Source organism: Helianthus annuus, chromosome 6 (assembly GCF_002127325.2).
Source record: "Helianthus annuus cultivar XRQ/B chromosome 6, HanXRQr2.0-SUNRISE, whole genome shotgun sequence".
In the NCBI taxonomy this organism is placed as follows: Eukaryota; Viridiplantae; Streptophyta; class Magnoliopsida; order Asterales; family Asteraceae; genus Helianthus; species Helianthus annuus.
In genome coordinates this window covers 74514029-74541710 of record NC_035438.2, presented here as the reverse complement: position 1 = coordinate 74541710, position 27682 = coordinate 74514029, and the positions used below count along the sequence as shown (strand labels likewise).

Below are 27682 nucleotides of genomic sequence, written 5' to 3'. Positions count from 1 at the left end.
TGCACACTTTCTGGCCATTAAGGAAACGGACAAGTTTTCTACCTTAGCAGAAATCTATTTAAAGGAAGTAGTCTCCAGGCACGGGGTGCCAACTTCTATTATTTCCGACCGAGACGCTCGTTTTACTTCCGAATTGTGGCAAGCTATGCACAAATCCTTTGGCTCACGTTTGGACATGAGCACCGCTTATCACCCGCAAACGGATGGGCAGTCTGAACGCACCATCCAAACCCTGGAAGACATGCTTAGGGCATGTGTGATCGATTTTGGAAAGAACTGGGAGAAACATCTACCACTGGTGGAATTCTCCTACAACAACAGCTATCACACTAGTATTCAGGCGGCACCTTTTGAGGCATTGTACGGTCGTAAATGCCGATCACCACTCTGCTGGGCGGAAGTCGGCGATAGTCAACTCACAGGCCCAGAACTAGTGGTTGATACAACGGAAAAGATTTCACAGATCAGGCAACGCATGGCGGCAGCTCGTGACCGTCAGAAAAGCTACGCTGACAAGCGTAGGAAACCGCTAGAATTCCAGGTCGGGGACCGGGTTCTACTTAAAGTCTCACCCTGGAAGGGTGTGGTTCGTTTTGGTAAACGAGGCAAGCTGAATCCACGGTATGTTGGACCATTCGAAATTACCGAGAAAATCGGTAAGGTTGCTTATAGATTGAACCTGCCTGCAGAGCTGAGTGCAGTGCACAACGTTTTTCACGTATCTAACCTGAAGAAGTGTTTGTCGGATGAAACACTTGTGATTCCTTTTAAGGAACTGACGATTGATGAACAGCTACACTTTACTGAGGAACCGATTGAGATCACGGATCGAGAGATCAAAACCCTCAAACGTAGCCAGATACCCCTTGTGCGAGTTCGTTGGAACTCACGGCGCGGCCCAGAGTTTACCTGGGAGCGGGAGGACCAGATGAAGTCCAAGTATCCCCAGTTGTTCCCAAACGAAAACCCCAGCACTGAAGCTACAACCGAATTTCGGGACGAAATTCCAAACTAACGGGGGGATGATGTGACACCCCGTTGAAACACGCTAGCTTGGCAGTGGCTGCTTCAACTTTCGGGACGAAAGTTCTTAAAACTTGGGGATAATGTGACACTCGAGGTTTTTCCGAACGAACACCTTGTAATATTTTGTGTATATAAATATTATTAAATGGAAACGTGATCGTTATTTGCTTTATGTGTGTTGAATGTACGTATTATATATAAATGTTCGTGAGTCGAGACCATGACTCGCAACCGGGCGGTTGCGAGTGGGCCTTTGGGCCGTAACCGGCTTGGGCCGAAACCCCAAGCCCAACCCGAAAACCCCCCCTTGTATATATATCCTCCACTTTCCCCATTTCCCTCATTTGTTACACCACACAAACACACTTCTCCTATTCCCTCTTTCACTAGTAAACCTTCAACAACAACACCACTCTTCTTCTCTTTTCGGTTCAAGCTTGGATCTCGGACAAGAAGACTCGGACAAGTTCATCACCACTAACTCGGACATTCCATCTTCTCGGTTCCTTTCTCTTTGTTTTCGGCTCCTTCTTCTCTACCCGGTTAGTGTTCTAGTTTGTGTATAGATTTATGTGTAATGGATGCCTTGTATTCTTGCTTGAATGATATGTATTTGAACTAGAAAATGCTTGGTTAGAAACAAAATGCATGATTCTTAGGTTGATTTGTAAAGTTGACAATATGTGGTAACATGTTTGAAAATGGTTAGTTAAAGTTGTTATGCATGACTTTTAGTATGATTTGTGAAGATTAACTATATGTGAAAACCCCTATGTATGAAGCTTGACAACATGTTCATAATGGCTATAGAATAGTGGTTTAAAATGTGCTTATGATCAACCCAAAACTATGTTCTAAGTCATAAAGTGTATGTTTTACTTGTGATTGCATAATAATCTTGCTAGAAGTATGTGATTTTTGGTTCATAAATGTATGATTTTGTTAAAGAGAAAACCCTAGAAAATTATGAACATAAGATGAACTAGTTGAAGATGGTTTGAAGATTTTAAAATGGAAAAGTTTGATCCAAATTTTATTATAGGCAGATTAGGAAAAGTGTTAGTGAAACCTTATTGGTTATTTCCGGATTTGGGTCTGAATTCTCGGTACAAATTGGACTGTCATATCTGCATCATCACGTGTACATGAAAATGACAGCATTTCGACTCGCAACTGCGCCGTTGCGACTCGCAACCAAGGCATGACAACTCGAGACCACGTAGTTGCGACTCGCAACCACTGCATGACTACTCGAAACCACACGATTGCGACTCGAGACTACGTCGGTTGCGACTCGCAACCACAGCATGATGACTCGAGACCACGGTTACGACTCGCAACCATAACGTGACAAGCCGAAACCACCTGGTTGCGACTCGAGACCAGCTGGTTGCGAGTGGGCTGTCCACTTTGGGTATTGGGCCATTATGTGTTATGGGCTATCTGTTGACTGAGTTATGTGTTACTGTTGACTGCTTAATTGTTTAGGCCAGCCCAATAACCCCATGACTGTTTATCTGTATGTATGATACGTGCCAGTATGTGTTTTACGTGAATGCTTGTATACCGAACCTGATCTATACCGGTAACCATGTTAGGACGTGGTGACCAGCGTGTTTGACCAAGTAACCTAAACCTACCGAGCAACCCAAGGTGAGTTCACAACTTAAAAGCATGCGTCCCGGTGGTTTGGGACACGAGACTAAAACAATCCTATCCCCTGGTAAAAGGGGGATACCATTTACATACCTTCCCTAGTTATTGGGAACAAAACTTACTTTTCCTTCCCTGGTATTGGGAAACCTTTTGGTTAATTACTGTTTATACGGATTGCAACTAACAGCACTAAACGAAACTCTATCACTCAAGTCCCTACTACAAATACCGATTAGTCGCCGGGTTAGGCGAACGGGTTATTAGTTGATAGCGCTATTTAGGTGTTTACCAGCCTCACACCGTGCCCTGGTTTGGGATCGGTCGTGAACTAATGTACTCAGAAATCCGTCAATGATGATAGAACATTGACATCGGGGCATCCTGCGGATACGCAACGGTTACCTAGTGTTCGGTATTGGAAAACAGTTTAGTCGCTAACTTTTGGGGTAGCTCCCCAGGGCATGTATAAATGGATAAATTAACCGGTGAAACAAGTTTTTGGTAATTAAAACTGGACAACTAGTGAACTCACTCAGCATTATTGTTGACCCCTTACTGCATGCTTTGCAGGTAACCCGTGACGAAGGAGCTTGCTGCTTGGGAACGTGTAGTGTCTGTTCACCCTTGTGTTGGGTGTTACCTTATTTTGAATCATGAACTTTGTTTTAAACTACCTTACTTATGCTTCCGCTACTTATTACTGTTTTGAATTTGAAACTTTAAACTCTGAACTTAATATTTGCTAAGCTTTTGAATAGTAAGTACTACTTTCGTTATCAACTTAAGTATTCGGTATAATTGGTGGCTGGATCCTGGTCAGTCACGCCCTCGAAGCGGGTGTTATCCGCAGGTGGATTTTGGGGGTGTGACACAATTATCAGGTCCTGACTTAGTCTTCGAGACAACGGACAAGATTGTCCAAATTCGCGACCGTCTAAAAGCTGCTCGAGACAGGCAGAAGAGCTATGCGGATGAAAGGCGAAAGCCTCTCAAGTTTGAGGTTGGCGATAAGGTTTTGCTCAAAGTATCACCTTGGAAAGGGGTGATGCGATTTGGCAAGAAAGGTAAGTTAAGCCCAAGGTATATAGGACCATTCGAGATCCTCGAATGTGTAGGATCAGTGGCTTATAAGTTAAACTTACCTGAGGAGCTCGATGGTATTCATAATGTATTCCACGTCTGCAATCTGAAGAAATGTCTAGCTGACGAGTCGCTAGTCATACCACACACGGATGTGCATATAGACGAGAGCTTGAAATTTGTGGAAAAACCTGTGTCGATTGAAGATCGACAGGTGAAAAAGCTTCGAAGAAAGCTTGTACCTATTGTCAAGGTAAAGTGGGACGCCCGCAGAGGTCCTGAATATACGTGGGAGTTAGAGTCCACGATGAAAGAAAAATACCCTCAATTATTTCCATAAATCTCGAGGTCGAGATTTCTTTTAAGGGGGTGAGGATGAAACACCTCGAAAATTCCTGTCCTTTAAAATAAAGACACGTGTCATGAGAGACAGACGTGTCAGGAAAACCGGGTCAAATAAAAAGATGTATGGTAGGATTTTTAATAAAAAGGGCGTCATGTTATTAAAATACATCTGAACGACCCAAAGGGCGACATGTTATTAAAACACCTCTGAGCGATCCGAATTCATAAATCCAAGACCCTTAAATTATTTGATAAACATCTTATATGCCAACCGGTTGTTCCAAATAAATAAAGTTCCATCTTTATTATGAACTTCGGATTAGTAGGTTTGTTACTACTGAAAATACTAAATAAGTCCTTGTAAATAGGGAATCAAGAATAGTTATGTAGCTTATTAAACTATTATGAGAATCCAAGACATGTTCTTGGTATTTCCGTCATCTTGCAAGTCCCTTAAGAAGTCAAATAAAGGAGGGGACATGTAAGAACCATCCAAGCATGCAATGGCTGAGCAGATGGCCCCACAACTGAAAAAGATGGACTGAATTCGGAATTGTTTTGGTTGCATGGTCATGACTTAAAAGTTTTAAAAGTTTTGTCCTCTGATCACCGGTTACGGACCGCAAGGCCCTAGTCTTACGGTCCGTATGGAGGGTACCTGGGCGATTTCAGCAAGGGTCGGTTACGGACCGTAACTGTTTCAGCATACGGTCCGCAAGAGGAGCTTACGGACCGCAAGGCATTAAGCTTACGGTTCGTAAGGCAGTCGCTGGCAGCAGAAAATGGACAGCTGCCTGTTCAGCCTGTTACACCGACTTAAATGAATGGTTTTCGAAACCAGGGACTTGCTAGGCAGTATATAGCATCATAGAGACAGCTGGGATGATCTTGTAACCACTCTAGACTATCTTGGCATCATCTTGGACCTCAAGGTTCACTATATAAGGGCTTGAAGTTGTGAACACTTTACATGCTCACTTGGAACTTTGGTTCAAGACTTCTCTGGAGCTTTTCTGGACAACATCAAGTTCTCATTAAATCCCTAATCCTTCTTAGGACTCTTGTAAGTGTCCTTAACCTCTTTTAAGTTGTGTTAGCTTAGTTAATTAGCTAAAAGTCAAACCGTCGTAATTAAGGTTTGACTTCGTGGTTAATTAAAATGTGCTCTGTCAAATCACGAATTAAAGATACCTTTAAGTAGGTAATTATGTGGGTAACAAACCCTCAAAAGGGTATTTCCAGAATCCCACTCCAACTATGCTAATTGTCGAGTCAAAGCTTATTATAAAAAGTCAACAGAAATGTTATTTGCGAATTAATGCATAATTAGCAATGTAGGTTACATGCAACCTGTTTGATCAATAAAATAACTTGGTAATTAATGTAAGAACATGTTCCAACATGTTCAACTCGACAATTTTCAGTTTAGGCTCGGTTTGGAACCGAAAGTCGCAAAGTTTGACTTCTGCTTTGACTTTCAGTTCTGACCCGTTTAAGCCAAGATTAGGATTGCCTTAGAGCTTCTTTTGAACCTATTTACATGTTAGTATAACTCTCTGAGATTATACAACTTGGTTCATTAGAAATCCTATTCACATGCATGTTTCCGTTAATCGCTTATATGTTGACCATTATGCCCATTTGACCTTAAAACGTGATTTTTGAAAATGTAAAAGGGTAGGCACCTTAGCTACTGATTTATAAACTTGCACCCAAAATTTGAAGTCAGTTTGAGGTCTAGATTAAGAGTTATGCTCAATAGCGTAATTAAGTGCTTCTTTGATAATTAAATAGCGTAAATTATGTATAGCCTATCAAAACCCAAATTTTTATACCAAACTTTTTACCCACTGTTATAAAATAATATTTTGGGATTTTTGGTGATTTTTATTTATTTTTAGGCTGAGCATAACTTAGTGTTCTAAGATTAATTCGGTTTATGCCGGTTTTGCCCTTTTTAGCCATAAAATGAGTTTTACAAAACCTTTTGACCTCAAACTAAATTCTATTGATTTGTTATGATAAATAAATTATTTTGAGCCTTCTGGAATATTAAAAATATCAGCTTTTTACAGAAAATCCGGAAATGGCTCCAAATCGCCTTTTTAGGCATTTTTAACGCATAAGTGTGCACTAGAACCTTATTAAGCCTAAGGGATTAAACCTACTGATGTAATTAGTGAATTTTTATATTTTTAAACAGTAGGCAAATGTTTTGAACTCAGAATTCCAGAATTGACCTTTTAGGCACATGTGAAATTACCAAAATGCCCCTACGGTGCATAGTAAGGTTAAAAATAATAAATTTCACATAAATTTGATACCCTACTGTTATAACTTAGTAAATTAAGTATATTTACTAATTTATTCAGACCTGTAACTCAGGTTATCATTTTAACCCTTTTTCATCTTATAAAATGACCAAAACGCCCTTATGAGGCATAGTTTTGGTTTAAAATCATTTGGGGCATAATGGAAGGTATCATTCTGATATCACAACATATTTTGAGCATATTGACTTCAGAAACTTGTATTTGACTCTTATGGTTACTCGTTACGCATTATATGCGTTCGGATCGGCTTATGTGACTAGTTTGGCCATTTTAGCCGAAATGGGTCAAACCATATCTTTTTGGTCTCAAAATCCAGAATGTGATTATGTTACCCATATAAAACAAGTGTGCAAGCTTGTTGGGACAAAACCACATTCTAAAACGGTCTTCGCCTTATTGTGCGTTTAAAACCGTAATCTTTATATAAAACTAACCGGTCTAAGCTTAAGACCCGTTAGGATTCTAATAGGTTATTAAAACCTTAATTTCCAGATCTAGGAGCCCAGTAAAAGCTACGTGCACTCGTTATATTTGGTTTATATTTTGCTCAGGTAAATACGTTTAACTTATTTTCCCTATACGGGCTTTGGGTACGTTATATAAAATACCGCTTGGTCGGGGAATTGACCGTAACCGGTCTTGGTTATGCGCAGTCAAATTAACCCGTTTGAAAATGCTGTTTTGTTTGTTTAACGCCTTTGGGGGCTTAATGACCATGTCCCGGATATCCTTGGCATCATTCAAAGAATGGCCACGACCTTAGCACTCGGGTGTAGGCGTACACCCGTAGTGTTGTACAACATGTATAATCGTCGGTACGAGAAAAGTCTCGCGGCGGAATTATATTAAGTGGTGTGTCTATTAATCTTTAACCCGGCATGACCCGGGCTACCGAACGCAGAACGAACATGTAATTCTTTTACAAGATTATTAAGCATATAATTATCCCAAGTTATAAAAAGTTTTATGCCACGAGCATTTAAATCAATTTTAAACATTTTCAAAATGAGTCAGTTAAATTGTATTTACCAGTGTAAACTGACGTATTTTCCAAAAAGACTAAGTGCAGGTACTACGCGTAATAGGCTGGTCAATCCTTAAGCATCCATAGAAGTCTCGCAAGCTTAGGATGCATGAAGTCTGTTGAGATGAAGTTTCCTTTTTATTTGATTCTGCCTGTGGATTCTATTTCGACATTTTGTGATACTCGTATATTACAATAATTTAAGTTGAAATGAATCTATCTTTGCTTCTGCTGTGCATTATAATTTGTGTTGTTTGACTATGATGATATCAACTACGTCACGTTAATCCCCCACCGGGCCCACTGGTGACACGTGGAAATTAGGGGTGTGACAAAACCCCACGTACTGGCAGTAATTTAAGATTACAAAGACTTAATCATTGTAAGTATAACTAGAAAACATTTAGGGTTTTGCAAAACAACTTGATAAAAAGAGAATGACTCACATTGTAGATTTAGGTTGAAAGAGCTTGCCTACTGGTTTATAGCTGGTAAATCTAATTAAATACACAATGCACACGTATTAGTGTATTAACTCAATACAACATTAACGATAATCACGAGATCGAAACCCACAACGAATGACAAAGTATAGCCGGGTACCGGCATCACTTAAACATCCATTGGATCGGTTTTAATCGATTGGATATAATACCGTAGCAGTGATCGAGTTATTACCCTGATATCGTAGCAGAGTTCTGGTACTTCGGGTATATTTGGGGTATAACACTTGTGCAGAATTTTAGAGAAAGAAAAGTTTTGAGCGGGCTGCCATGTTCCGTGAACGTTCATTATATAGCTGATCCAGGACCACGATGCTTAACCATCATTGTCGTCGCATAGCGCGACGGCCTAACCTAGGGCATAAGTGGCGTTAGTCACCAGGTAGGTATGCCACGTGGCGACAGATGTCTCCGGTTGCACCACAAGGGGTCGCGTTGTGCCACCATAAACTTCTATAGCCGTCGTGTAGCGCGACGTGGTGAATTTTCAAAATTCCTGTTTCACGTGCTGATTCCAGTTACGGGCGTTAGGAGTTTCGGTTATGAGATTAGAGTCGTTTTTCGATGGTCATTACACCGAATATACAATTCAGTATCTTTGGTTTTTTTTTTTTCTAAATTTCTTTCGGCATCGATTATATACGGTACGGTACCGGTAACAAAACTTATCCTTAATAACAACCACAATTTTTAAAACGAATCCTGGTCAGCAATAGTATATAAGATATTTCTAAAGTAGGTGGTCACTCATTAATCATAATACAATATACATCACCTATTTTTCTAAAATAGTTTTCATAGATAATATCGCTTTTGTAGCATTATTGTCTTCTTCTATATACAAATCCATACAAATACAAACATATTAGAACAATCTATGCTTCTTCATCTCTCTCTCCACTTTCTCTCTCTAAGCTTCCCACCCCTCCACACCCATGGCGTTCCAAGACAACATCTCTCACGAAATGGCTCTCCAACACTACACCGACCAACACCAGTTATCCGAAAACGACGACGTTCTAACAGGAATATTACCGTCACCAAAAACCTCACAGACTCCACCTCCTACATGGCTAAACAGCGCCATTCTCCGGCCACACAACCACCACTACGGCGGAGATACCACCACCGGCAGCTTCCTCCACCTCCAAACAACCAACTCTGACTCATCAAACTCCAACAACCACTGGCTGTCCCCTAGACCCATACAAAACAACGATAACCATAACGATAACCATAATAATAACAATTTTATTTCGGCGATTAACAGCGAGAATAATAATATTAATAACGTTGATGATGATACGATGAAAGTGAGTCAACGGAATGGAAATGAAGAGAGAGATTGGGAGTTAATGAAGTGTAAAGCGGATATATTATCGCATCCTATGTATGATCAGTTGTTGTCTGCTCATGTTTCGTGTTTGAGAATTGCGACTCCGGTTGATCAGTTGCCAAGGATTGATGCACAGCTGGCTCAGTCGCAGCAGGTTGTTGAAAAGTATTCTGTGTTTGGGGATCAGAATCAGCATATGGATGATAAAGAGCTTAATCAGTTCATGGTAAGTTGCTAACTAGTTCTACTTTCTATAGATAACTAGTTTGTTATATTCGGTTATTCGATTTGGTTACAAGCTTTATCTTATTCGGTTCAATTTATTTAGTTGTGTTCATAGGTTTCGTTTGGTTTGGTTTGGTTTGGTTTGGTTTGTAGGCAAATTGGTTTCCTGGATGTTTGGTTTGACAGTTTTTCTGGGTGGAACTGAAAACCGAACCGAATTTAGTTAGCCTGAAACCGGACCCAACACTGAATTAGAATTCGGTTCAGTTTACAACTAAATGAACCAATTAAACCTACGAGAAGTTGGAACTGAAAACATAATTTGCAACTTGGTTCGGTTTTAAAGGGTTTTGGTTTCCATTTGATGATTGGTTTAATTAGTTTGAACCGAATATTGAACACCCCCAAGTTGAGTTAGGTGTTCGGGTTCGGGTTCGATGGAATAAAATTCTGAAAACTTAGAGATATTGTTAACACAGATGATAAATGTTTTTGATAACTAATGGTTTGAGAAGGAGTAATTTGGATGGGTAGAATTGGTAGGATTCTGGCCCATGGGTTCAATATTATTGATGAAACTGTGGTTATTGTAAAGTTGATTGAATAGAATGCTACTTTTGGATCTAGTTTTTGTTTTGTACTAGGGATGGGCAGATTTAGCTGCACACTGTTTGATATATAGAGTAGAAGAGATTGTGTGGGTTAGAACAGTGTGAATGCTCTAAATCTTTTGGTACTTTTTGTGATGGTTTGACTGATGGGAGGAGTGAAAGAATGAGATTGGTCCTTTGTTTATTGTGTTAGGGATTGTAGATGCATAGTTCCCAATGCTTCTTTTGTTTCTTGTGACCTACCTTCTGAAGATATTTATTCCCCTAGGAATCTGTATTTTGTGTTATTTGTGTTTATGTCTGTATGCACACCACTCTGTATATACACCATCAGTGCCCGTTATATAAAGTCGTTTCAACTTTTAGTTTTCGTCGTTTTAATTAAACGGTCGTATAAGTATGTAAAAGGACGTTTAACTCTTGGGTTTCACCTTTTGAATGGCCGTATAACATTAACTCAGTGTGTGATTAGTGTGTTGATGGTGAGGGCCGTCTTCGAAAATCTTTGGGCTCTGTTGCTTATAAAATGACTTGCAAACCACCAAACCAAGCAAATCAGTATGCTTTTTTCTGATTTATTATCTATATATTCTAATTTATAGAACGTAAAACTCATCGGAAAACAAAAAATTACGGGCCCTAAAGAATTTGAGCTCTGAGTCGTCGCCCACCCGCCCATCCGGGCCGGCACTCTCGGCGGTCACTTTTTTTTTAATTATGTTAGGAGGATTTAAGAATTTGGATTCTTATATAGGTGTACATGGTATGATTTGATCTTTGATGTGAATCAGAATGTTCTAACAAAGTAGTATTTTTTGGTAGATTTAATAATAAAATATTTGATGGTGTTTTCAGAATCTGTTTCCACTATGGTGTATTTTGGGCTTCAAGCACCTTCAAATATTTCCATTGAAGCTTTTATTTTATACCATCACATTCTAACCTTATTTCCAATGCTAAAATATATCATTTAACTTTACAAGAAATATTTTAAAATACACTCATCATTAATTCACTCAAATCATTAGAATACTATTTTACAAGTTTCCTGTTGACTAAATCTCATCTTTAGTTAGTGGGCTAAAGTGGCCCATAGGGGGATGGGGTTTGTTAACTGTGAACTTTATACAGGGTACTCTATGCAAGATGCATAGTTTCAGTTCATACATACTTTTGATTGATGAGATGCTATTATTCCAAAGGAGTAATTATTTGTGGAGTCCCCTTTAAAGCTTTTTCCACTCAGAAAGAATGAGGGAATTCTTTTATGTTTTTAGTTTCTACTTTCCTCTTGTTGTGGAACCCCTGTCTCTCTCACTTTAAACAATCCTTTTTTCTATCAAGAATTTCTGATATCATCACACTATGTCCTATGTGTCTCATGTACTTCTGGGTCAAAACTAGTGTATGTAGGGCGTCGATACGTAAAAAGAACTTAAGGGATGAAGAATTTATGAAATGTCTAATTGATAAAAAAAACTTATATATAAAACAAATAAGAGAGACGCGTCTTTTGGTTGTAAATAAAGCTTATTTGTGATATTTGTGATCGACACGCCTTGGAGCGCCTCACGTCTTTCAAAACCTAGGACGATTGTCTATCGTTTTATTGTTACTAGCATATAATCATTTATTTAATTTTTTTTTTTTTTTTTTTTTTTTTTTTTTGTTTAGGCACATTATGTTATACTACTATCGTCATTTAAAGAACAGCTACAGCAACATGTTCGTGTCCATGCAATGGAAGCAGTCATGGCTTGTTGGGAGCTAGAACAATCTTTACAAAGCTTAACAGGTAATTAATCATATGTTTGTATATTTTAAATATCTTTTAGATAGTTTACTTTTATGATGGCTATTTTAGATCACTTGCATAGTTGCACCTTTATCAGAATCTATCTCAAACATGTTTACAAACAAGTCTGGTTAATTAATGGTTATTGCTAATGAATATGGTGTATGTGTAGGTGTATCACCTGGGGAGGGTACAGGAGCAACAATGTCCGACGACGATGAAGAGCAAGTAGACGGTGACACTAACATGTTTGATGGTGGTCTCGATGTTTCAGACAGTATGGGATTTGGCCTTCCAACTGAAAGTGAGCGTTCTTTAATGGAACGGGTTAGGCAAGAGCTCAAACACGAGCTAAAGCAGGTAATAATACGATTTTCCCGTCTGATTTGTGTTTACTAGCTCTAACTGGATGACACTTCTCCATAATTAAATAGGGATATAAGGAGAAAATTGTGGACATCAGAGAGGAAATTCTACGTAAAAGACGAGCCGGGAAACTACCTGGAGACACCACCTCCCTCTTGAAAGCATGGTGGCAATCCCATTCCAAATGGCCTTACCCTACAGTAAGCTTTATATTCCCTTCATGTGTCAAAACTTGCTTATGGTCAATTTTCAAAAGTCAAAATATAAATTATGTTACAGTTCATATCACACAATATCTTTTGATATAGTGTCATAGATATATCTTTTGATCATATTTACCTATTTCGTAAAAAATAACTTGTAATACGACCATCATACGCTTCTCTAACTCCTTATTAGCAAAGTGCATAAATCTCACAAAATTTGAAAATGAGTATATTTGATGTTATAATTTATAACCACAAAGATTAGTTAAAATGAAAGCGCTTATTTGTTGAATTCTTGATTTGGTCAGGAGGAAGACAAAGCAAGACTGGTACAAGAAACTGGCTTACAACTAAAGCAGATTAACAACTGGTTCATCAACCAAAGAAAAAGGAATTGGCACAGTAATCCTTCATCCTCAACCTCTGTCAAGAGTAAACGCAAGAGGTGAGCCACTATATTTACTTCCTCAACATCAACACAAATGAATTACAATGTTTATTAACTAATCTTTGTTGTTAAAAGTAATGCTAGGTGAAAATGCAGAAGCATGTCGTGTTGATCTGATACGTGCATGCTCCAGGTTAACTATCATACTGTTGGAATAATCTTGATCGGGTCAGATTACGGGTCAAGTTGGATACGGTTCGGGTCAAGCTAACAGTCAAGATCGTGGGAGCTGGAATAAAGGGATTATTTACATGCTTTATTAGCTGCACGTTGAGGAGAAATAGTCATGTTTGACCGAGCTTATGGATCTGAACGTTGCAAGGCAGTATGTGGTTCCTAGAAAGCTGGAGATCATGGTTTAATTAGCATGTGCTTGTTTTATTTTATTATAAATAGGGTAGTAGGTCTGTCATTTGATACTTGTACTCTCAATTCTAATATAACGAAAGTTCAAGCAGAAAACCCCTTCTTTTATTTCGTGAGTTTGAGTGAGGGGCCAGAACCAACATTTGGTATCAGAGCGCTCGGGTTAAATAAGCGGGTTTGAGAGTCGGTTCGAGAAAGGGTGTAGCCCTTGGCCGCGGGGTAAACGCAGCAGCAAGAAACGGAGCAAACCGAAGATGAAAGAAGTATTCGGAACAGCATGTGTTGTTTCGTGTCTGTTTAACAGCAGAAGACAGAGGCGTTAGCATGTTTCGGTCGACCGTTGTTGTGGTAGACGTACCGTTTGAGACGACGGGGTGACCGCTGATAAACATTGTGTTCCGTGGCTATTAGCTTTGTGTAAAGGAGTGTGAAGACCGGCTGCTACTGCAGCAAAGACCGAAGAAAGAGACCGTTGCCGGAAAATGACCGTGCCGGCGTAAGAAAGAAAGACTGGCGAGAAGAGACCGAAGCCGTTAGACAGAACGGCTTGAAAGAAAGACCGAAGAACTCGCGGGTGACAAGACCGTGAAGACCGATATAGACCGTCGTCACCGGATAAGAAGAACCGGTGATCAGAAGACCGCCGTCGGAAAGTTGTTCTGATGGGAGACAAAGACCGAAGACCGCTGCCGGAAATTGAGTTCCGGTGGGAAATAGAGAAGATCGTAGGTGTGAGCCAGAGACCGAAGGGTTCACATTAGACTGAAAGAAAGAAAGAAAAGAAGAAATCGACTAGAAAGAAAGAAAGAGTCGATCAAGGAAGTTGTAGAAAGAAAGTGAAAGCAAGAGTTGAGCATTTTTGATCAACAGGAAGACTTTGAAGCATGTAATCGAACCCATGTGGTTCATTTAGCAAGAAAACAGATTCTGGTTTTTGCCAGAAAAGATGTGTTAAAGCAAAGCAGGTTAAAGAAAGAAGAATGAAAGACCTAGAGAAAGAAAAGCTGATCCAAATTAGCTGAAAAAGGAAGTCCGATAAGATAGAAAGACCGTTTCAGGTATTCGAAGAGCAAGTGATCGGATTCGTGTGTTCGTGTTGCAAGAACCGAGTCATGCGTGGCTCATAGCAAGTAGCAAGACGTAATCTTTGTGGTTCGAATAGCAAGTTAGCAAGAAGATTTAAAGATAGCTAGCAAGATCGACATCAAGATTAAGGGGGTGAATGTTGGAATAATCTTGATCGGGTCAGATTACGGGTCAAGTTGGATACGGTTCGGGTCAAGCTAACAGTCAAGATCGTGGGAGCTGGAATAAAGGGATTATTTACATGCTTTATTAGCTGCACGTTGAGGAGAAATAGTCATGTTTGACCGAGCTTATGGATCTGAACGTTGCAAGGCAGTATGTGGTTCCTAGAAAGCTGGAGATCATGGTTTAATTAGCATGTGCTTGTTTTATTTTATTATAAATAGGGTAGTAGGTCTGTCATTTGATACTTGTACTCTCAATTCTAATATAACGAAACTTCAAGCAGAAAACCCCTTCTTTTATTTCGTGAGTTTGAGTGAGGGGCCAGAACCAACACATACAACTTCAACTCCGGTAAATTTTGTGAAGTGAACACTTTCCCGTGACTTGGTATAAGTAAATGAGGTTTGCCTTGACCTAAATGATTCAGACCGTTGTTATTCTTGAAGGTATTCCGATACTTACAAAAGTTATTAGGATTTGTTTCCTATGTAGAATTTAGTAATTTAAAAGGTTCGTTGAGTAGACATGTAATATTTGTTACAACATCTTCTAAAATGGCTTTTCATTAAGGAGTATGGGGGGGGGGGGGTTGGACCACATATTTGATAATACCATCAGGTTGGCCAACATGTTAGAATGGTGTGTCTTCTATTTCATGTTGAACACAAAATTGATGTTGGATGTGTATTTAAGGAAAAAGACATAGAAAACCATAATTGTTGTTTCCTCCTTGCCATACCTCGGTTGACTTTGACTTACTCTTGGTGGCATATCAATATCCGGGTGTTATATAACCTTCAAATGTTCTAAGTATTCATGTCAAAAACACTTGAAATAGGCCATAGGCGTTATTTTTTTATATTTTAAATTATGTACATTATGCAAAAGCCTTCCTGATCCAAGCGTAACACACCAACACGCATATTTAGCATGTACAAGGTGAGAACAAGGATTATATTTTAAGAACTTGTATAACGTATACATAAAATCCGCTGATAATACCTTTGAATTCAAGTTTTAGGAGACCCAAGTAATGTCTTAAATGAGATAATATTAGGCACAAATAAAAACTATGGAACATGAAATTGAACCTAGAAAAGAAACTCACTTCACTTGTAGACTGTAAACCTGTTTGTCTGTTACATATTAAATAACATTTGGATTTTGAATATATAGTACACTCGAAACTTGACGAAATATCTTGAGCACATTTCATTTCACATGTAAATATTAATCTTCAACGCTACATGTGTAACAACTTTGCATGTTTATCTGTTACGCTCTGTTGGATTAAAACCCGATCACACTCTTGAATATAGAAGGTTGTATTTACTGTTTGTAAACTTAAATATATGAAAGAGAAATGGGTATGAATTTGCAGAGAATAAAAGTGCACAAGAAACAGGTTACTTTATTTAATGACTCCACATGCCTTAAATAGGCAATCACATGCAACACTCAACGTAAACAATAGAAGACTTATTCAAAAGTTACCACTAGACTCTCCCTAATAACCGGACAAAACCTTGACCTCTAAAACAAAACTCTAAACAAACTACTCTCAACGTAAACTTGCATGACCAAGTTTAGATAGACTTATTCCACCACATTTGACTCAACAAACTAATAAAACACATGACTAAAATTAACTCTTGTTCACTTGACCCATAAAGACACCTGCTGACCCGTTTCATGACCCGTACCCGTCGACCCATCAAGATTATCTAACATTCACCCCCATAATCTTGATGTCGACCCGTTTCTTCAGAGTAGTGTCGGTTCATCTTCGTCTCGAATCAAATTCACCTCTTCTTCTTTTGTTTCCTTCTTAGGGCACTCGCTCGCATAATGTCCGTATTCTTGACAATTATAGCATTTGATGTTTCGCTTGTCTCTATACCAACCTTGATCCTTTCGATCTTCATTGCTTTGGAACCGACCACCTCGACCTCTACCATAGCCGCGACCTCTACCTTGACCACGACCACGTCCTTGTCCGGGTTGATCAAAATCACCCCGTCTACTTCTTTCCTCCCAATCTTCCTTTGTAAGCAATAAATGGCCTTGATCATCTTCGTCATCATGGGATTTAAGCCTTTCTTCATACGTCTTCAATCGACCGACCGCCTCTTCAAACGGCATCGTATCGACATCCGAGTACTGCTCAATAGACGCCACGATCTGCATATATTTCTTAGGAACAGAATTTAACAACTTTCTTACCATAGTTGCGTCTTCAAGAGTTGATCCTAAGTTCTTGAACTTCGCTTCAATCCCGCTTATCTTTCCCGCATACTCGTCTAGTGTCTCACTCTCCTTCATTTTCAGCTTTTCCAAATCGCTTCTTAAAATTGATAGCCGAGCTTTCTGAACTCTATCAGCCCCTAGATAACGAACCTTGATTGAATCCCACACGTCCTTTGCATACTTGTGTTTTGCGACCAGAAGCAAAACATCCTCCGGTAAAGACTGAAAAATTATGGCTTTAGTTGTGTAATTTTTCTTGTCTTCCACAGTAGCTCCAGTGACCGGATCTATCGCCTCCCAAAGACCGTTCGCCCGTAGGATTGTTTCGACCAAAATCGCCCACGAAGTGTAATTTGTGTCCGTTAACTTCAGACATTGCAACGATATGCTACTGCTACCTTGGCCACTTACGGGTACAATCGCATTGCCTCCACTCGATTTATCATCCGCCATTTTCAATACTCAAACCTGAAAAATAAAAAGAGAAAATAAAACAAATAATGTTTCCCCTTTTTTTTTCCCTCTCGTACAGTAATTCTCCACCAGAATTTTGTTTGACTTTTCAACCACTAAAAACACCCCTCAATTTTCAATTCACACAGAATTTATTTTTTTTTACTTCTCTTTGATCACACTTATCTCTCTTTTTTTTTTCACTAAACACACAACCCACACACAGCAAATTGAAACTTCCGATCACACAGATCTACTGCTCTTGATTCACACAGAATTCCCCAAGATCACACAGATCTATTTTTCCCGATTCACACAGAATCCTCCAAGATCACACAGATCTATTCTATTCAACTCGTTGATGCACACAGCTAAACACCTCCACACAGATTTGGTGTCTTCTTCTTCACATGAACACGGCTCACACAGTGCCTTGTTCGACTCTCTCTACGGTTCACGAAGAACCCTTCACGATCCCTGGTATGAGCCGAAGCTCTGATACCAAATGTTGGATTAAAACCCGATCACACTCTTGAATATAGAAGGTTGTATTTACTGTTTGTAAACTTAAATATATGAAAGAGAAATGGGTATGAATTTGCAGAGAATAAAAGTGCACAAGAAACAGGTTACTTTATTCAATGACTCCACATGCCTTAAATAGGCAATCACATGCAACACTCAACGTAAACAATAGAAGACTTATTCAAAAGTTACCACTAGACTCTCCCTAATAACCGGACAAAACCTTGACCTCTAAAACAAAACTCTAAACAAACTACTCTCAACGTAAACTTGCATGACCAAGTTTAGATAGACTTATTCCACCACATTTGACTCAACAAACTAATAAAACACATGACTAAAATTAACTCTTGTTCACTTGACCCATAAAGACACCTGCTGACCCGTTTCATGACCCGTACCCGTCGACCCATCAAGATTATCTAACATTCACCCCCATAATCTTGATGTCGACCCGTTTCTTCAGAGTAGTGTCGGTTCATCTTCGTCTCGAATCAAATTCACCTCTTCTTCTTTTGTTTCCTTCTTAGGGCACTCGCTCGCATAATGTCCGTATTCTTGACAATTATAGCATTTGATGTTTCGCTTGTCTCTATACCAACCTTGATCCTTTCGATCTTCATTGCTTTGGAACCGACCACCTCGACCTCTACCATAGCCGCGACCTCTACCTTGACCACGACCACGTCCTTGTCCGGGTTGATCAAAATCACCCCGTCTACTTCTTTCCTCCCAATCTTCCTTTGTAAGCAATAAATGGCCTTGATCATCTTCGTCATCATGGGATTTAAGCCTTTCTTCATACGTCTTCAATCGACCGACCGCCTCTTCAAACGGCATCGTATCGACATCCGAGTACTGCTCAATAGACGCCACGATCTGCATATATTTCTTAGGAACAGAATTTAACAACTTTCTTACCATAGTTGCGTCTTCAAGAGTTGATCCTAAGTTCTTGAACTTCGCTTCAATCCCGCTTATCTTTCCCGCATACTCGTCTAGTGTCTCACTCTCCTTCATTTTCAGCTTTTCCAAATCGCTTCTTAAAATTGATAGCCGAGCTTTCTGAACTCTATCAGCCCCTAGATAACGAACCTTGATTGAATCCCACACGTCCTTTGCATACTTGTGTTTTGCGACCAGAAGCAAAACATCCTCCGGTAAAGACTGAAAAATTATGGCTTTAGTTGTGTAATTTTTCTTGTCTTCCACAGTAGCTCCAGTGACCGGATCTATCGCCTCCCAAAGACCGTTCGCCCGTAGGATTGTTTCGACCAAAATCGCCCACGAAGTGTAATTTGTGTCCGTTAACTTCGGACATTGCAACGATATGCTACTGCTACCTTGGCCACTTACGGGTACAATCGCATTGCCTCCACTCGATTTATCATCCGCCATTTTCAATACTCAAACCTGAAAAATAAAAAGAGAAAATAAAACAAATAATGTTTCCCCTTTTTTTTTCCCCTCTCGTACAGTAATTCTCCACCAGAATTTTGTTTGACTTTTCAACCACTAAAAACACCCCTCAATTTTCAATTCACACAGAATTTATTTTTTTTTACTTCTCTTTGATCACACTTATCTCTCTTTTTTTTTTCACTAAACACACAACCCACACACAGCAAATTGAAACTTCCGATCACACAGATCTACTGCTCTTGATTCACACAGAATTCCCCAAGATCACACAGATCTATTTTTCCCGATTCACACAGAATCCTCCAAGATCACACAGATCTATTCTATTCAACTCGTTGATGCACACAGCTAAACACCTCCACACAGATTTGGTGTCTTCTTCTTCACATGAACACGGCTCACACAGTGCCTTGTTCGACTCTCTCTACGGTTCACGAAGAACCCTTCACGATCCCTGGTATGAGCCGAAGCTCTGATACCAAATGTTGGATTAAAACCCGATCACACTCTTGAATATAGAAGGTTGTATTTACTGTTTGTAAACTTAAATATATGAAAGAGAAATGGGTATGAATTTGCAGAGAATAAAAGTGCACAAGAAACAGGTTACTTTATTCAATGACTCCACATGCCTTAAATAGGCAATCACATGCAACACTCAACGTAAACAATAGAAGACTTATTCAAAAGTTACCACTAGACTCTCCCTAATAACCGGACAAAACCTTGACCTTTAAAACAAAACTCTAAACAAACTACTCTCAACGTAAACTTGCATGACCAAGTTTAGATAGACTTATTCCACCACATTTGACTCAACAAACTAATAAAACACATGACTAAAATTAACTCTTGTTCACTTGACCCATAAAGACACCTGCTGACCCGTTTCATGACCCGTACCCGTCGACCCATCAAGATTATCTAACACGCTCTACTCTAGATGCATAGAAGGTTGAGAATGAAATGGAGTCGGTCTACAATAAACTGCGAAAGGCGTAACATGGATTGTTATGCTTACCCTAATTTGATCCGATAACTGGAAGCCTCAATTCCATTTTACACACACCCCCAAAACACCTCCCCTTACCCTCTTCAACCCAAAAACTGTTGGTTTCAGGTCCCACACTCACTCAAGAAACACTCACAATTATGTATGTAAGTTTGTAGTATATGTGAAGATAAATGGCAGAAAGAAACATGCAAAACTTGCTACTGTATTCGATTGAAAATATGGGTACATCACAAATAAGAGAATACTACTATTTATACTAAATAATAACCATCACATGCAAAAAAGAAACTCAGTACATGTCTCCATGAAATCAGCAACAACCTACAACATTAATATCCACTACCAGGTCAAACCCCATTACTCTGTCCCTGAGATTTTAATCTTTTCCAACGTTTAAAACAACTTTGGCTATGTTGATATCGATCCATAGCTTCAACCCGTACCCGTGATCCGTTTTACGAACCGTCGCCCGTGAACCGTAAACAACCGATTAATCCAAGAATCACCCCCTTAATCGGTTTGTTCACACCACTCGTTTACGCACCCGAATCACTGTTTTTTTTCCCGAACCATTGCGACTTCAACTTCACCACATTTATCCAAGAATCACCCCCTTAACCGGACACCCAATCTTCACCTCGATCACGTCCAAAGTCTCCCGGTTCAACCCGAATCAACTTCACCACATTTATAACATGTAACATGGCATCCCGTTGGAACCGTCCATTCACATCTTGACTCATCACGGATCAACGACCTCTACCCGATCACATCCGAGTCACTCGATTTGAACTCTAACGCCATTATCTTGACACCCGTACCTTTTTCCGATCAAACTTGTTCCAAGAGGCCTCTCCACCGACCAAGAAAACAAAGCCACCCTCTTATAATGCTTTCTTTCAACTGCTAAACGAACCGAATCTAAAGCCACCCGCTTTGACGGATCCCTTAAGCTCGTTTTTCACGCACCTACGCCGGTTTCCTCTTATCACGAAACAATGATCAACGCACCTGCGAAACATTCTGCTGTTGTCACCGTTGTATAACAGCTACGCAAACCCACAACTAACATCCGAAGAGCCTTGAACCTTCTTTTGATCACTATTAACAGCCCCGAAACACAAGTGTTTATCACCATTCACCCCCGCCATCTCAATCGGTACGTCTACCACAACAACGACCTATAGAAAACACCATAACGCCTCCGTCTTCTGCTATTAATCAGTCCTGAAACAACCCCGAAAACTGATGTCGGTCACCCCGCTGTCATACCGACACTTCCCTGAAACAATGGTAGAATAGAAACACCTTTTTGTTTCCGTCTAAGACTGCAACACAGTCCCGAACAACCACCTGCTATCCCGAATAACCCGTTTTCCTGCTACGTCCGTGATATGTGTAAAATGCAACATATAAATTACATTAATTGTGGCATAAAACTAACCCTTTTTTAGTATTAATGTTGGAAAAAAGTGTGCTTTTGTCTTCCTTTTGTATTTTCAGGATTAAATAAGCTCAAATGAACAAAAGAAGCAAAAAGACAGCTAAATCTAACATAAATACAAGAAAAGGAACAAAAATGGCATGCCCGACCTCCCGACAGCATCTTCCCAAGCAAAACAAAGAAGACAGAAGACTGAACACGCCCCGTGCTCAGTGAGCACGGGGCCGTGCCTAAGTGTCAGCAGATAAGACAAACTCATAGAAGCTTCTGTTGCCCACCACGGGGCCGTGCCCAGCGGACACGGGGGCGTGGTCAACTTCTCGCAGACGCATTTAATGAAATTGCGAATTGCAATTAATGAAGAGAGAGACGCGGATGGACACGGGGCCATGCCCAGCGGACACGGGTCGTGCCCGAGCTTCTGTTCAGCCTATAAATAGGAGTGTTTGGACCTCTTGCAACTCATCCCTTGGCACACCACCTCTCCCACACTTCACCCACCACCCACCACCATCACAACACCATCATCCACCACCATCATCCATTGTCTATCATAGAGTGTGTGAGTCGTCTCGGGATCCAAGATTGATCGTAAGAGTTCTTGACAATCAAAGGCCATGTTTGCTTAAGTCTCTTACATCACTTGGTGAAGACAAGTGTTTAGTGTAATACATTTTATTTTTAATCTTTTGCACTTTTTAATTGGTTTTGTATTAATGACTTTAATTACTAGTTTCTTATGTTGAAGGTGATTCTTCCTTATCGTTTGTCCGTGGTGTCTTGGCATTATTTTACTGTCTATATAAAATAAAAGATTTTCACCATTCATATCTCCACGGTCTATATGGAGGTATGTTGGCTACCTGGTCGGGGTTTAAGGGAACAGTTTGGTAAGAGTCTTGCCATTGTTCACTGTGTAGATCCTACAAAGGACCTGGGTCAAATTTAGTAGGACCTCATTCAATACCCAAAGGTATTGGATGGCGGGGGTCCAAACTCCCCCTCATAAGTTAAACTACTATTAAAACTTTAACCCGGCTACTTAGGACTGTATCCCTGCTGACTAAGACTACTTAGCCGAGGGTAACGTCGCCTTCAAAAGAGGGGCCTACCAAATTATGCATTAATAACTTAATTAATTATCTTTCAATAATCCGACCCTTTAGGATTGTATCCTTGCTGACTCAAACTACTGGGTTGAGGGTAACGTCGCCTTCAACAGAGGGGCCTACTACAGTAACTAAGATAATCTCTTAAACAAGTGCAAAAGTGCAAAAATAATCAAAGGTTACACTACACACGAGTCGGATCCAAGTGATTCATCTTGTCTATCTGTTTTATTTTTATTTTATTTTTCAGCATTTTAGTTGGTTTAATTTTCTTAATTTGAAAACCTTTTTCTAACATTTTGAGTGATTAGACGTTGAGGATAAACCGGTACTAAAAGCTCTTGTGTCCTTGGACGACCTCGGTATCTTACCAACACTATACTACGTCCACGATGGGTGCACTTGCCCATATGTGTGTTTAGTGTTAGTAAATATCGTGTTTTATAAATTTAAAACTTGGCTAAAAAGTGTAAAAATGGCTTAAAATATATACCTAAAACATATATACACTGACACGCATCAAGTTTTTGGCGCCGTTGCCGGGGACACAAGGATTTTAAGAAAGTTAGGAATCAACGACCTAATCATTTTTTCTATTTTCTTTCTATTTTTTTAGGATTTTCTTAATTTTTGAGCTTCTGCAGAACTCAGCACGGGTCGTGCCCGCTGAACACGCCCCATGCCCAATCATTAGAACTGGCAATCTTGTTTTAAGTCAGACAGTAAGCTGAACACGGGGCCGTGCCCACTCAACACGCCCTCGTCCCCAAGATTCAGTTACTGAAAACAGAACCATAAGATCCCGACGGTTGGTAATTTCTGACACAAAAATGAGTTATAATGATCTTTTTTACTTTCGGCACTCTTATGGTGCGTGGTGTTAATTATGTGGAGGCGGTCGTAAAGAATTAGAATGCTATTTTCTAAATTATAAGCCCCACTATATAGACCCATCGTTTGCCTGTAGCCTTAAGAGGGGTGAAAGTAAAAATAATCCTTATCTCTCCCTCGAATGCGCCCAGCCAGATATTTTAGGAGAAATGCTTCTTGATGAACTATTTCAACTAGAAGATATGGTTCTTAATTGGTTAAAAGAACTTAAGATGGATTTCCTTAATTCATCTCAAGACGATGACCAAGAAGAAGTGTTGGGGTCGCATTCAAACAACCTCGTTGCTCCCAATAATACCTTCAACTCTAGCGAAGACTTGGACGATAGTCGTCCCTGTGTCGATCGTGCCGTGAAGGACTCCCCATCAACCTCGTTCGATGCATACATAGACCTGAGCGATTCAGCATACACCTTCTTTAACGAGAGCCCGGAAAAGGGTTGGACTTGTCCACCTACATTTAGCATAGCAATCACCCTCACCGACAACCTCTTGCGTTCTCGTCTTAATCTAGAGCAATTAAGGTATCTTAGGTACTTTGGGGTTGTTCCATCCAGTAAGGAACCGCCCGATCCGGATAAGTTCCTTAAAATAGGCAAACACCATAAGACAGCTTCCAGACACGGGGCCGTTTCCAGGTCAACACGCCCCCGTGTCCACCAAAAGATTCTCTTCTGATTTTATCAGAATACGGACAAAAATGTCTCAGGATTCTGTCTACACACGGGGCCGTGTCCAGCCAACATGGGGCCGTGTCTAGCGTGTTGTCGTTTTCTATAAATGCAGCATGATTCCTGCTCATTTGGACCACTTCAAAAGACAGAGATTCCTGAGATCTTCACTCACACTATCCTAGGTATGTTCTAAAAGAAGGTTCTCAAGAACCATCTTGTCTTTTCCACTTTTATCCATTGCCCTCTTCCTCAATTTTCTATCACCACTTCCATTAAAGTTTGGAAGCTTCATGATTCCAACCTTTATTGTGGTGATTGTAAGGGTATTCTTCAAGGAATCTTATTTAAAATAAGTTGTGCAACTTTGTTTTGAATTATTTATGCTTAAAATTAACCTATGAAACAAGAAAATAATTTAAAACTCCAAGATTCCTTGCTTTGAAAACCTGCAGACGCCTGGACACGGGGCCGTGTTCATTGAACACGGGGCCGTGTCCGAGGGACTGTTTTGTAAAAATTGAGCTCTTTTCGGTCTGTTTTCCCAGAATGGCGAGCAGAACAAGCGGAACGTCTTCATCAAGAAACAACCGACATGGGAGGAGGTCATCAACGGCGGAAGACTCTCTTGTAAACTATGTTTACGCCTTAAGAGAAGCTATTGATGAAATGACAGGGGTAGAAGAAGCATTGGTCGACCGTATCAACCATCTAACGGTGGGACTGGAAGGGTGTCTCCGGGAGGTCAACCTCTTGCACCAGAGGTTGAACATTCTCGCATCTCCTCCTTTGGTGCCTATAATAACCCAAAGGGCATGGAACGTGGTGCCTGAAGTCATCATACCTGCCGAGTAGTACGCCATGCACCCAGGGCCTCCTCGAGACATATTGCAAGGAGTCCCGGTTGGTGTTTCCCGTCCTCCGCAAGATGTTGAGGAAAACGGAGCCGCCTTCTTCCTCCCAAGAGAGATAGAAGAATGGCTTTAACAACATCTAGGAAGATAACCCTTGGCCAAGAGTCCTTCTACAATACCGAGAATCTATTCCCAGGATTTTGGTTCTTAATGAGAAAATAGGACTCCTTATGATAATTTTATGTATCACTCGACCTATCTAATTTAGGACTTTTAACTTTTTATTTCTTCTTTGTTTTTAATTTCCTAGGACTATGTATCTCTCTGTGATTTAAATGAAATGATGGTTTTAAGGTTTGGATGATGTTGAACACACTCGGGATGGTGAAGGATAACACGGAAAATGAGAAACATCACCCCATGCACGAAAACAGGGCCATCCGACAACAATTTCTTCGTTTCAGTAAGTTCAGCACGGGCCGTGTCCGCCCAACACGGCCCCGTGCTGCACAGTGCTGCACAATCTGCAGAAATCGCCCTGTTCAGGTAACTGGACACGGGCCGTCTTCACTGAACACGCCCCCGTGTCCAGGCTTCTGTTTCTCTTTATTAATTTTTATCACTGGCACCTGAACACGGGGTTGTGCCCAGTCACCACGGGGCCGTGTCCAAGATGCCAGTAACATAAAATTTTGCTTTCAACACCCTTTTACAAATTCAATCAACCTAAAAACTTATTTTTGGGACAAATTAAGGACAATGTGTAATTTAAGTGTGGGGGGATGCTAAAACCTTGAATCTTGCAAGTCCTAATAACAAGCCTTACACAAAACTCTATTGGAACCGCTAATCACTGCAAATTTTTTCAAAAATTTTCATTTTCTTTTTACTTGTCTAAGTTTAACTTGGGAATTCAAGTTCTAACAAGGTTATATTTTTACAAGTTTACAATCGATAGCGTCGTGATAAAAAAAAACCAACATAAGAAAATTATGAAACGGCATGACAAGCTTAGTTAAAATTTGATTATATATACTTGATCACATAAAAACCCTTTCCCACAAAAGTGAGTTTTGAGCCTTTATCGAGCATACAAATACATATCTTTACACTAAATGCTCATTTTTCGTTTCTTGTGTGAATAGCCGCTTGGTTCGTACTACTCTAGAACTTGCCACGACAATACATTCCCGATCCTTACCAACTTAGACCCAAGTAAGTAAATGATGGAGGCATTAGGACTAACCTTTTTTCTTTCTGAACCATTATTTTTCATTTTTTTTACCATCTACCCAAAATCCCCCTAGTTAACCCCTTTGAGCCTAAACCTTTTCATTTCTTAACCCAAAACAAATAACCCTTTTTACGCACCTAAAACTTTTTTTTTACCCCCTTCTTTTAGTAACAACGTTCGGTTTTCTTATGACTTGAAAAAAAAATATACATTTTGATGATACCAAATAAACAAACAAGTTCATCAAAAATAACTTTGTTTGAAAAAGAATGGTTCATCAAAATAAAATAAAATAAAATAAACATTTGAAAAAATAAAAAATCTTTCAAAAAAACCGACGTTTTGTTACGCTTTTCGCCCTTTTACTAAGACCATGTGTAGTGGTGGAATAAAATAATGCCCCCACCATGGGGCATTATTCGACACGTGTCATCCCAGTCAGCATAGGGCATTATTGCAAAAGTGGCGTAGTGGGACATGATTCCAATAACGCCCCTTCCAATCAATAAACAATTATTTTTTTATAGAGAAAAAAAAAAGAAATGGCACCTTACACTTGGACCACTCCGATTGGCTACATCCAATTTGCATTTGACCACTTTAGCGTTTTTTTAAAAACGCCGGCTTGCAACATATTCAAATATAACGCCGGATAACGCCCGGTGTAGTGGGGGGGGGGCGTTTTGGGGCGTTTTTTTCAATTTTTTTTAAAAACCACGCCCCACTATGGGTGGTCAAACCACTAACCCAACCACCCACCTTTAGCCCAAGCCTAACCCTTCACCCAAAAAGTCCTCTTGATATTTACAAAGGTATATAGTTAAAAAGGAGGAGGATTGATTGCTTGGCAAGCTTATGGCAGGAGTAAGTTCCATGCCGCTCTCGAGTGATTCACTAAAAAAAATACACCTTCGGCCGAGTGTTGAGTGATTCCCCGTGAGGTATGTTGATGTGCGTGAAGTGTGTTATAATTTGGATGTATATTTTAAGCCCTTTTTACACTTTTAGCCAAGTTTTAAATTTATAAAGAGTAAACTGCCATTTTGGTCCCTGTGGTTTGGTCACTTTTGCCACTTTAGTCCAAAACTCAAACTTTTTACATCTGGGTCCCTGTGGTTTCAGTTTTATTGTCATTTTGGTCCAAAAATGAAATCAGGTCATATTTGTCTTATAAAATCCTGCTATTTTGTCCTTTTCCGCAGGGGAAAAATGATCATTTCTTTTTTATAAATAAATACCATATTTTA

The 27682-nt window shown here is 39.9% G+C and overlaps 2 protein-coding genes across 3 annotated transcripts; one reads left to right on the top strand and one right to left on the bottom strand.

Annotated features, from left to right (window-relative positions):
- The first annotated feature begins 8802 nt into the window (after positions 1-8802).
- Positions 8803-13428, top strand: LOC110900069 (homeobox protein knotted-1-like LET12). Of its 2 annotated transcripts, none has more exons than XM_035974840.1 (6): positions 8803-9529; positions 11814-11934; positions 12107-12294; positions 12369-12500; positions 12815-12951; positions 13039-13428. In XM_035974840.1, the coding sequence occupies exons 1-6, from the start codon at positions 8903-8905 to the stop codon at positions 13040-13042; spliced, it is 1209 nt and encodes a 402-aa protein (XP_035830733.1). In that variant the 5' UTR covers positions 8803-8902; the 3' UTR covers positions 13043-13428. The 2 variants fall into 2 exon arrangements, with proteins under 2 accessions (XP_035830733.1, XP_022002660.1); XM_022146968.2 differs by having other exon boundaries at positions 8808-9529; positions 13030-13428.
- A 4830-nt stretch (positions 13429-18258) lies between these two features.
- On the bottom strand, positions 18259-19194 carry LOC110902178. Its single transcript, XM_022148896.1, has one exon. It carries the CDS (start codon positions 19192-19194, stop codon positions 18259-18261), a length of 936 nt encoding a protein of 311 aa, XP_022004588.1.
- Between the last annotated feature and the right edge of the window lie 8488 nt (positions 19195-27682).

Bases quoted from the DNA above. Each gene is read 5' to 3' on its own strand.
- LOC110900069 (XM_022146968.2), top strand. From the start codon at position 8,903: ATGGCGTTCCAAGACAACATCTCTCACGAAATGGCTCTCCAACACTAC. The intron at 9,530-11,813 runs GTAAGTTGCTAA...TTTTTTGTTTAG, and splicing joins AAGAGCTTAATCAGTTCATG to GCACATTATGTTATACTACT. The intron at 12,295-12,368 runs GTAATAATACGA...ATAATTAAATAG, and splicing joins TCAAACACGAGCTAAAGCAG to GGATATAAGGAGAAAATTGT.
- LOC110902178 (XM_022148896.1), bottom strand. From the start codon at position 19,194: ATGGCGGATGATAAATCGAGTGGAGGCAATGCGATTGTACCCGTAAGT.